A 12,360-nucleotide genomic window follows, 5' to 3' on the forward strand; every position below is an offset into this window, starting at 1 on the left:
CTGGGTTTTTTTTTTTTTTAATGAAAACATTTCCCTGTTCCACCAGAACCCAGCCATATCTGAAAACAGACATTCTGGGGAGAGATTACCTACAATCTACCGATTTGAGGATTGGTCCTGCTCTTGAGAAGTAATTCACCAGAACACTTGTTTTATTATTTTATTTTTATTTTTATTTATGAATTTATTTATTTTTATAAGCTCTATGCCCAGCATAGGGCTTTGAACTCACAACACTGAGATCAAGAGTCTCATGCTCTATGGACTGGGCCAACCAGGTGCCCTCAATCTGTTTAATTATTTTTTTATAGCTTCATAGTTGACCACCAGTCAGATCTAGTCAGATTATACATAAAATATTAAGATGAGATTGATAACAATTAGAGATTCATGTTTAAAATAAATTTTTAGTAACCCATAGTTAAAAAGCAAGGAAGAAAGAAGAATTTTTAAAAATAGGCTTTTAATCCAAATATAACAAGGAATAAAAATGCCAGAAGAAAAATGGATATTCAAAAACTTTAGATACAATTAAAAATATATATTAATAATGATGTAGATTTATGAGAACATGGGGAATGTTGGTGATATTAATTATAAGGAAGAAATATCTGGAACTTCAAAACATCTTTTTGTCTAATGGCTGGGAGTTCAAAGTGGATAGTGAAGGAGAACAAAATCTATCGTTTTAGGGTTTGCTGAAAGAATCCAAGATTTCTTTTGAAGCTCTTGCATCTTGAAGATGCCTACAAGGAGGGTAACTCAGACTGGTGAATAATGATGGTAACGGTGGAGAATAGGAACAGGGGAAATGTAAGAAATATGTACTTTCCTCTCAGTTTTGTTGTAAAACTAAAATTGCTTTAAAAAATGAAGCCTTTAAAGATAATGAAAAAAAAAATAAAGGGAGGGTCCTGTTGAAGTGTCAAACATGACACTCAAATCTAATTAGGTGAATAGGAGACAAAGAGGCATCTACAGTCAAACCCTACTTAGAAGACCCAGCTAAATTTCATTCTACCTCATCCCCCATCCCCCATACCAGTTGTAACATTCTTACACCCATTTTATTTTTTAAAATGTAATAGAAGTATAATTGGCATACAATATTCTATTAGTTTTAGGTGTACAACATAGCGATTATATATTTACATAATTATGAAATGCACGTCATAAGTGTAGTTACTGTCACTATACAGAAGTATTATAATATTGACTGTATTTCCTATGTTGTACTTTTTATTCCTGTGATTTCTTTATTTATAACTAGAAGTCTGTACCTCCCACTCCCCTTCACCCATTTTGCTGACCCCTCCCACTCTTGCGTCTGGCAACCATCAGTTTGTTCTCTGTATTTATAGGACCGATTCAGCTTTTTTGTTTGTTCATTCATTTGTTTTTAAGATTCCACATAAAAGTGAAATCATGTGGTATTTTTCTTTCTCTCACATTTGGCATAATACTCTCTAGGTCTCTCCATGTTGTTGCTGTTGGTGAGATCTCATTCCTTTTTATTATGGCTGAATAATATTCCACATCTTCTTTGTCCATTCATCTATGGATGGACACTTCCATATCTTTGCTATTGTAAGTAATGCTACAATAAGTGTAGGGATGAATAGATCTTTTCGAATTAGTGTTTTTATTTTCTTCAGGTAAATATCCAGAAGTGGAACTACTGGATTGTATAGTATTTCTATTTTTAATTTCTTGAGAAATCTCCATAGTGTTTTCCACAGTGGCTGCACCAGTTTACATTCCCACCAACAGTGCATGACAGTTGCCTTTTCTCTACATCCTCACCAACACTTGTTATTTCTGGTCTCTTTGATATTAGCCGTTTTAACATAAGTGAGGTCATACCTCATTGTGGTTTTGATTTGCATTTCCCTGATGAGTGATGTTGAGCATCTTTTCATGTGTCTGTTGGCCATCTGGATGTATGTATTAAAAAAAATCTATTCAGGTCTTCTGCCTATTTTTTAAGTTGGTTTGTCCTTTTGGTGTTGAGTTATAGGAGTTCTTTATAGATTTTGGATTTTAGCTCCTTATCAGATATAACATTTGCAAATATCTTCTCCCATTCAGAAGGTCACCATTTTGTTTTGTTGCTTTGCATCTTTCACTGCAGAAGCTTTTTAGTCTGATATAGCCCATATTTCATATTTTTGTTTTCTTTGCCTTCCCTTTTGCTAAGGCTGATTTTCAAGAAATTACTGCCTGGTTTCTTTTAAGAGTTTTATGGTTTTAGGTCTCACACTTAGGTCGCTAATCCATTTTGAGTTTATTTTTATATAAGGTATAAGAAAGTGGTCTAGTTTCATTCTTTTCCGTGTAACTGTCCTGTTTTCCCAGCAGCACCGTTTATTGAAGATTGTCTTTCCCCATGTATATTTTTGCCTCCTTTGTCATAGATTAATTGACCACATAAGTGTGGATTTATTTAAGGATTCTCTATTCTGTTCCAGCCCCATGTCGGGCTCTGTGCTGACAGCTCAGAGCCTGGAGCCTGTGTCTCTCTCTCTCTCTGCCCCTCCCCCACTCACACTATGTCTATCTCTCAAAAAAGAAAAAAAAAGATTGTGTTGGCTATTTGGGGTCTTTTTTGGTTCCACACAAATTTTAGGATTATCTGTTTTGGGTCTGTGAAAAATATTGTTCATATTTTGATAGGGATTGGATTGAAACTGTAAGTTGCTGGGGGTACTATGGACATTTTAACAATATTTATTCTTCCATTTTATAAGATGTATCTTTCCATTTGTATTGTCTTCAGTTTCTTTCATGAGTGCCTTACAGTTTTCAAAGTATAAGTCTGTTCTCCATCAAATTTACTCTTAGGTATTTTATTCTATTTTGTGCAATTGTAAATGAGATTTTAAAAAATTCTCTTGCTATTAGTGAATAGAAATGCAAAATATTTCTGTATATTGACTTTGTATCCTATAACTCTACTGAATTCATTTATTAGTTCTAATAGGGATTTTTTTTTTTTTGTAGCCTTTAGGGTTTTCTATGTATAGTATCATGTCATTTGCAAAAAGTAAGAGTTTAATTATTTCCTTACCAATTGGGGTGCTTTAATTTTGCTTTGATTGCTGGGCTAGGACTTCCAGTACTATGTTGAATGAAAGTGGTGAAAGTGGACCTCATTGTCTTAATCTGATCTTAGGGAAAAATATTCAGCTCTTTCCCATTGAATATGATGTTAGCTGTGGGTTTGTCATATATGGCCTTTATTGTGTTCCCACTAAAACCACTTTGTTGAGAATTTTTATTATGAATGGATGTTGTAGTTTGTTAACAGCTTTTTCTGCATCTATTGAGGTGATTATATGGTTACCTTTCTTCTTGTTAATGTGATGATTCATGTGGATTTGCAAATATTGAACCATTCTAGCATCTCTGGAATAAATCCCACTTGATTGTGGTAAAGGTTAATGTATGTTGAATTTGATTTGCTAAAATTTTGTTGAGGATTTATGTATCTATGTTCATCAGAGTTATTGACCTATAGTGCTCTTTTTATGTAATTCTTTGTGTGGTTTGGAGATCAGGGCACTGATGGCCTTATAGAAAGAATTTGGAATCACTTCTTCCTCTTCTCATAGTTCAAGAAGGGCAGGCATCAACTCATCTTTAAATGATGAGTTTGGTAGAATTCCCCTGTGAAGTCGTCTGGTCCTGGACTTTATTTTTGTTGGGAGTTTTTTTTATTACAGATTCAATCTCATTACTAATAATTATTTGTTCAGACTTTCTATTTCTTCTTGATTCAATCTTAGAAATTATTTTCAGGAATTTTTCCATTTATTCTGGGTTGTCCAATTTGTTGGTATGTAATTTTTCCTAGTAGTCTCTTATGATTCTTTATAGTTCTGTGGTGTTGGTCATACTTTGGTTTTGTTTTAGTTGAATTGATTGTACTGCTCTTTCATTTCTGATTTTCTTGAGCCCTTTTTTTTCTTGATGCATTTGGCTAAAGGTTTAATCAATTTTGTTTATTTTTCAAAGAACCAGTTCTTAGTTTTATTGAACTTTTCTATTGTGGGGTTTTTTTTTTTTTTTGGTCTCTTTCATTTACTTCCACTCTTATCTTTATTATTGCCTTTCTTCTACTAACTTTGGGCTTTGTTTCGTCTTTTTTCTAGTTCTTTTAGGTGTAAGGTTAGGTTGCTTGAAATTTTTCATGCTTTGTGAGGTATGCCTGTGTACCGATAAACTTCCCTCTTACGACAGCTTTTTCTCCATCTCAAAGATTTTGCACCACTGTGTTTCCATTTTCATTTTTCTCTATGTATTTTTTTTTAATTTCCTCTGATTTCTTGGTTGACCTATTCGTTGTTTAGAAGCATTTTGTTTAGCCTTCACGTGTTTGTCTTTTTTCGAGTCTTTTTCTTGAAATGAATTTATAGTTACATACATTGTAGTCAGAAAAGATACTTGATATGATTTTAATTTTCTTAAATTTATTCAGACTGGTTTTGTGGCCTAACATGTGATCTATCCTGGACAGTGTTCCATGTGAACCCGAAAAGATTGTGTATTCTCTGGATTTTGAATGAAATATTTTGTATATATCTGTGAAGTCCGTCTGGTCTAATGTGTCATTTAAGGCCATTTTCCTTATTGACTTTTGCCTGGATGACCTATTCATTGATGTAAGGGAGGGGTATGTGTGTCAAAGACACCTACTATTGCATTGCTGGGAAGATCTCCCTTTTTATCTGTTAATATTTGCTTTACGTATTTAGGTGCCCCTATTTTGGGTGTATATTTACAATTGTTACATTCTTTTGTTGGACTGATTCCTTTTATTATTATGCAATGCCCTCCTTTGTCTCTTGCTACATTCTTTTATTTTAAAGTCTCTTTTGTCTGATAAAATATTGCTACCCCAGCTTTTCCTCCCCACTTCCATTTGCATGGAATCTGCTCTAGATGGGTCTTATTTCTTATCCATTTAGTCATCCTATGTCTTTTGATTGGAGCATGCCATCTATTTAAAATATTGATATATATAGTCATTTTGTTAATCATTTTCTGGTTGTTTTTGTAGTTTTCCTCTGTTCCTTTCTTCTCTTGCTGCCTTCCCCTGTGGTTTGAGGACTTTCTGTAGTGTGATGCTTGAATTCCTTCTCTTTATTTTTTGTGTATCTATGGTAAGTTTTTGGTTTGTGTTACCATAAAGTTCATACATAAAATCCTGCAGTGCCTTCAGCTGGTAAAGCATGGGACTCTTGATCTTGAGGTTGTGAGTTCGAGCCCCACACTGAGCTCAGAGCTTACTTTAAAAATGTCATATATAAAGTCTTATGAATATAGCAGTCTATATTAAGTAGATAGTTACTTAAATTTGAACACATTATAAAAGCACTACATTTTTACTTCCCCCATATCCAGGTTTTATGTGTATAATGTATTTTATATCATTTTATTTTAGGTATCCCTTAATTATTTTAGATATGATCGACCCTTAATTATTATAGTTATAATTGATTTTACTACCTTGTCTTTTAACCTTCATGCTAGCTTTAGAGGTGATTGATCTATCTTTGCTATGTTTGCTTTTATCAGTGAGTTTTTTCCTTTCACAATTTTCTTCTAGTAATGTTCTTTTCTACTTAAAGAAGTACCTTTAACATTTTTTGGGAAGCCAGTTTATTGTTGATGTCCAACTTTAACTTTTGTTTGCCTGGGAAACTCTCTCTCCTTCAATTCTGAATGAAAACCTTGCCACGTAGAGTATTCTTGTGGGTTTTTTTTTCCCCCCTTCTGGCACTTTGAATATATCATGCCATTCCCTCTTGCCTGCAAAGTTTTTGTTGAAAAGCCAACTGATAGCTTTGTGGATTTTTCCCTTGTATGAAGTTATTTCCTTTTCTCGTTGTTTTTAAGGTTATCTTTAAGTTTTGATAATTTTATTATTATATGTCTTGGTGTGGACTTCTTTGATTTCATCTTGTTTGGAGCTCTTTGTGCTTCTTAAAGCTGAATGTCGGTTTCCTTTCCTAGGTTAGGGAAGTTTAAAGCTATTTTTTCAAATAAGTTTTTGCCCCTATTCCTCTCTTCCTTCTGGGACACCTATAATGCTCATCTTAGAGCACTTGATACTGTGTCTGTCAGTAGCCTAACATATTTTTTTCATCCTTTTCACTGTTCAGTTTGGATGATTTCTACCATATCACTGGTAGATGGATGGATCTACCTTCTGTATCCCCTACTTTTCTGTTGATTTCTTCATATTTTTCATTTCAGCTACTAATTTTTCAGCTCTGCTTCTTTTTCAATTTCTATCTCTTTGAAGCTTTCACTTAATTCATCCCTCTTCACTCACATCTGGTGAGCAGCTTTATGATCATTACTTGGAATTCTTTATTAGGTAGATGGCTTATCTTTGTTTAGTTCTTTTTCTGAGGTTTTGTCTTGTTCTTTGGTTTGGAACATATTTCTGTGTCTCATATTGTCTGGCTCTCTGTGTTTGTTTGTATGGATTATGTATATTAGCTGTCTCTCCTGGTCTTGAAAGTAGTGGTCTTCTGTAAAAATGTGTCTGTGGACCCCATTGACAATCCCTCTGGTCTCCAGAGCCAGGCTTTTCAGCGGTGTCTCCTGTGTGGGCTGTGTGTGTCTTCCTGTTGTGACTGGGCCATGACTGCTATAGCCCCCTGGTGAGTGGGGCTCACCCCAGCCCAGCTGATGGCAGTGACCAGCTGTGACTACTGTGGGCACACTGGTGGACAGGGGCAGCCCTCAGTGTGGCTGGCTCAGAGGTCTGGATGCAGCTGGTGGGTGGCTGGTTGGTGGGGCTGGCTCCTCACTTACCTGGGGCAGGCGCTGCTTGGGAGGGGTGCTGGTTCTGGCTTGGGTTGCTTGCCAGTTGGGGCGGTGGTTGCTTTGGGGGAACACCGTTCCTAAGCAAGGTTGTTTGCTGGGTATGGTGAGGCAGAAGCTGCTTCAGAAGGACACATGCTGGGGCGGGTGATTCGGGTAGAGTTGGGTCCCCAGGGGAATGTGGAGAGTGGAGAGTATTAGGGCTGCTCCTTCCACTGTCAGGAGGCTAGGCTGAAGGAAGACAGGAGGAAACAAACAAACAAAAAAAACCCCAAAAACAAAACACCTGCCAACACGTGGGTTCCTGGAGGAAGCTATAGATACCTGTCTGTCTCTCTCTCACAATACATTAGCCAATGCATTTCTTTCAGGAATAACCCAGGCACTTTTCAAATTGTGGCCTCTGTGCAGGATTTTAGAGTGAGTGAGAGAGTGCCCTGGCTCTTTAAGAGTAGATTTTCAGTTTCCTACTGCCCTCACGCTGTGCTCAGGCTGTTGTTCAGCCTTGTTGATTATCAGGGATCCTTTTCCAAGTTCAGAACCCCAGGGGAGGTGGGAGGAGGGTGTAGGGTAGGAGGTAGATGTTTCTGATGTGGGGCTTGATCCCTTTCCTCCTCAGGAAGGACCTCTGTCGCGGGTTGATGTGCTGGGGGTTTGGTTCACAACTGTGTCTCTGCCTCACTTACCCTTCTCAGTGCGACTCTACCTTTGGCTATAGAACAGCTTTTCCACTAGGCTTAGGTTGTTGTCAGGGCACGTTGCACTGTATGCAGGTGTAGCCTTGAGGAGGTGAATTCAGGATCCTCCGACGCTGCATCTTTCCAAATCCCAAGATCCAGTCTCCTTATGCCCATTTTCAAAGGCAAAGGTCTGTTTAGGAGTAATGAACTTTTATGGTTTAGGTTCCATTATTTTCATTTTACGGGGAGATTTGGATTCATTTTTGAAATACCATCCAGACCTTGTGGTTCTTTGGCAACTTCATGTGTTTTGCTAAAGAGTAGCTCTTAGAGCAAAATGACTTCACAGTTTGGCCCCAGGACATATTTTAAGAACACTCATGCCTGGCAAGGACATGGAATAGCTACTTTTAACAACTGACTAGACAAAACTGAATATTGTTCCACGGCCAGCTTACAGTTCCTGGATTTCAAAAATTTTAATAATTAATATGAAGAAAAAATATGAATGCCACTTTTTGAGGTTCAATCAAATTAGCAGTTTATCTATTAGGACTTATTAGTTTCCAAAAGTTACATAGTCTGTATAAAAAGTTGGCACAAAAGTAACCATGAAATGTGCTCCTGGCCCACCTGTGCTTACCCATAAAGGAGAGTTTCATTTTTAATTAGGAAGCTCAGATCCACATTGGATTGTGATATTTTTTTAAAAAAAAATGTTAATGTTTGTTTATTTTTGAGAGAGAATGACACAGTATGAGCAGGGAAGGGGCAGAGAGAGGGAGACACAGAATCTGAAGTGGGCTCCAGGCCCTGAGCTGTCAGCACAGAGCCCGATGTGGGGCTCAAACTCACGAACCATGAGATTATGACCTGAGGTGAAGTTGGATGCTTTAACCCACTGAGCCACCCAGGCGCCCCTGGATTGTGATATTTTAAAATCAGAATGGGATCAACCCAGGCAATAATCATTTGTGGCTAAACTAACATTTTAAAGTCATTACTAACTCCTCTTTTTGAGTAAATAGTATGGTAACAACTAGAGTTTTGGAGCAACTTGGTATAAATAATTGTATTTTTCTAGACTTACCAGAAAAATTTTGATATAAATTATTGAAACGTCCTTCTTCCTCATATAAGTGTTGACATATTTTGTTTAAATATGTAAATGTTAACCAAGGACATACAAGCATATAGAGTGGTGCCCTCCCTGCCTCCATTTCTGGTTTAACTTTCCATGGTTAATGTTACCTGTGCTCAATCATAGTCTGGAGGCAGATAATCCTCAGTCTTACGTACTGTCAGAAAGTTAATAGTCACCTAAAACTATGCCTGCAACACTCACCTTACCTCATTTCATCACGGAGGCATTTTATCATCTCACATCATAACCAAAAGCAGGAGTATCGTACGTTAAGATACTGGGATAGAGGCTACATTCATATAGCCTTTTATTATAGGGTAGTGTTACAATTTTCTATTTTAGTATTAGTATTGCCGTTGATCTCTTACTGTGCCTAATTTGGGAACTGATCTTTTTGTGTATAGGAAAAACCATAATCTATATAGGGCTCGGTAGTATCTGCAATTTCAGGCNTCGAATTACGGCAAATATCAAATATTTGGGAAAACTTGGTAGCAGTAGATCTTTGCTTTTGGACAACTAGTTGTATTTGAGTACTTGCTTATCTGGGTGTTTTTGCCAAATTCTTTATGCTGACCTGAGAGGGGCTGGGAACCTATTTGGTGTTTGTCACTAGCCTGGATGGAACATCCTTATCAAGGGTGCTGAGCTGTGTTTTGGCTTCATATTTTTCTGCAAATTCAAAAGAATAAACTGTTTGCTCAGAAACGCGAAATTGTACCTTGATGTCTAGTTTTCATCTACACTTGGCTAAAGGAATACTATGAATGTAAAAACCCCAATCATACCTTTGAAGGAGCATTGATCAATGAAATGTCTGCAGCAGAAAATGAGCTGTTTCTTGGTTGGCTCTTACCTCTGTCCACTCTTTAGGTGGAAACACAAAACCTAGTCCCCTCTTCGAGTCTGCTCAGGACAGACTGCCGCCAGGGAGGCGGACAGCCCGGGGCCTTGACCTGCAGGAGGCCAGCCCATGCTGGCCCTCCCACTAGCTGGCTGTCCACCCGCTCCAACAGACAGGTGCGAGGGGGGCTGTCTGTCTGCTTCTGTTTAGGACTTGCCTGCATTTCTCTGCCCTTGGGGGGGGGTCTATGTCATCTTGACTTCCCTTTACTTGCCAGGCTGCTTCTCCCTCGTGGCTGCTCCCTGGCCCCAAGTTTCCAGAGTGTTTACGTGCCACCTGGTATGTCCAAACTATCTGGATGAATTTCAGGTTTGTTTTTGAAAAGCCGAAGTGTTTGCAAAGTCATGTTCAGAACCGATCATCAGCATTCTTTTTTATTTTACTTACTTCTTTTCTTGCTGTTAGGGTCCTGTCTGCTAAAATGTGTAAATGTCCTTCACCTTTCTTCATTTTTAAGATTTGTTGTCGGCACAATACGCATTTTGCTCTCCAGGTGCAATTTCTATTTCAGCCATACATAGGAGAACAATTTATTCCTGCATAGGTTGTGGATAACTCTGTTCCCCAATGTCTATAAACAGGGCCTGGTTCATAGTTCTAATTAATTCACTTTATTAACTCGGAGCTGAAAGGAGGTGGCAACTTAAACAAGGAAATAAAAAGCAGTGGACTTTGCCAGACTGGTTCCACATAACTGCTTTTTAACTGAAGGTAAAAGAGCAGTCATTTATTTACTGCACGTAATAAAGCAAAATAGATGCTTAGATGATAGACTGCATAGCACAGTCTATTTACAGCTTATCCACAGAATATGCTAACTAACTACAAAAAAAAAACCATTTTTTTTTCATTTAGTGCAAGTAGCAAGTTTATTTTCTTTCATATAGCATCAAGAGTTAATTCACTGCCCCAAATGAGGGGAAACTGCAACATCTGCATAGGAAAACTTTCCTTGAAACACTTTAGATCTTTGTGAAACTTATTGATTGTCAGATCAAAGAAACTGCAACTTCAAGTTTGTTCACAGGAAAAAAAAAATTCCTTACTTGGGAAGTTTCAAGATGGTACTTCTATCTCAGAGTCATAATTATGAAGGGAAAAAAATGCTCTCTCAGTTAAGAGTTTCAGCATCCCTGTAATACCATATACATCTACCTTATACAAAAGCATGTGCATTTCACAAAGAGTGCATACATTGCTAGTACATCATTTTTGGAAATGTGCTCAGTGGCCTTTATAGTCTCCTGCAGGGTCTAAGTAACATGAATTCAACAATGATAATAATGAGCTTACGTTCATTCCTTACAGTTCTGTTATATTCAATTTTATGTTTCTGATGCTACATTGATAGCATGCAGATCCCAATTAAGGGCCTACATAAATAACACGCATGGGGAATATATATATATATATATGTACACACACATATGTATATATATATACACCATATATACATATATAAATGCACATATATGTGTATGTGCACACACACCACACATACCCCCACACACCCCAAGAGTTGACATTGATAATTTGACATTCATTAATCCTAAAAACCATAAGGTAAAAATTACAGTGACTTAAGATGTATTCTTTTCAGGACACATTGCTGAACACATGGGTGCCTACCTGTTCTCTAAAGCATAATGTATAATTTAACCACCAAATATAGAACACACGACTACCAGGAGACAAGAAAAGCATTAAAACCCATTATAATCTTGAATAAGCCAAACCCTCAAGTACATAGGAAAAGCATTGCAATCATGTAGTTAGCTTTATTTTTCTAATATATATCATAATTTAAACTATATAAAGTCACTTATATAAAAAGCAATTTTTTTCAAGTGTTATAGCTTAGAGCATGGCTTTATAGTTGGCTTAATCATTTTTTACCAGTTTAATTTATAAAGCTCGTAATCTTGCCAGCAGGGCTTCAACTTCGGGAACAGATTCGTTTTTAGACACAGAGCCAAGAAGTTCCATTTCCTTTTTTCTGTTACTTTCTACATTACAGGCTTCCTTCTTCTCAACTGCCTTGATCCTCTCTGTAGACGTATGAGTGTCTAGATTATAATTAAGCTCCTTGGCGACTGGAGTCCTCGTTGAGTTGCAATTGATATTGTAGTGTGAACGTGACCCTTCTGTCAACTGCACTTTCTGATTTTCTACAGTAAGGAAGAAAGAAACATTAAACTTATCACTGTGATAAGCAACGACTGTGCACATTAACTTAAAATAATTATTCTCAAACAAGTCATCTTAGATAGACTAAATTAAAATATTCAGCAGAGACAGGTAGATTGAAAATAAATACATGTAGTTTAAGAAGAAACTGAAATATAAATAGACAACCATTTCATTAGCACAAATGCCGATTTCCTTCTGGTCTCTGGTCAAATGCTATCTAGTGAGGACTCCTCTGACCATCCAACTGAAATAGTGCTGCCCCTTTCCATCACACATTTATCCCTCATTTTTTCCTTCACTGAACTCCTAACCACCAGACACATCATATCCGTTTACTCGTCCATTCTCCTTTGCTTTACTAGAATATAAGCTCAAAGACAGCAGGGAGGCGGTTCAAAATACTGCTCTAATGTCAGTGCTTAAAATGGCGTTCAATAAATATGCACCAGGTAAAGAAATTATCTCCATACTCTATGACCCAAGATATGCATTAGTTGGAATAGTAATGAGATTTAAAAAAAAAACAAACAAAAAGGAATGTTTCTAAAAGAAGTGTAAAAAGTCAACGATTTCCCTCAAAAGAAATACTGCATTTGGGAGGCAAATTG

At 37.0% G+C, this 12,360-nt stretch overlaps 1 protein-coding gene across 1 annotated transcript in view; it reads right to left on the minus strand.

The window, feature by feature from the left end:
• Positions 1-10,425: 10,425 nt before the first annotated feature.
• DIAPH3 (diaphanous related formin 3) overlaps positions 10,426-12,360 on the minus strand; it is a 500,871-nt gene continuing 498,936 nt past the window's right edge. The window contains exon 29 of the mRNA XM_077752451.1: positions 10,426-11,730. Coding sequence (XP_077608577.1) covers positions 11,468-11,730 — 263 coding nt within the window. The 3' untranslated portion in view covers positions 10,426-11,467. The remainder of the gene's footprint in view (positions 11,731-12,360) is intronic.

This window comes from Crocuta crocuta, unplaced genomic scaffold (genome assembly GCF_008692635.1).
Source record: "Crocuta crocuta isolate KB4526 unplaced genomic scaffold, BGI_CrCroc_1.0 scaffold376, whole genome shotgun sequence".
Lineage (NCBI taxonomy): Eukaryota > Metazoa > Chordata > Mammalia > Carnivora > Hyaenidae > Crocuta > Crocuta crocuta.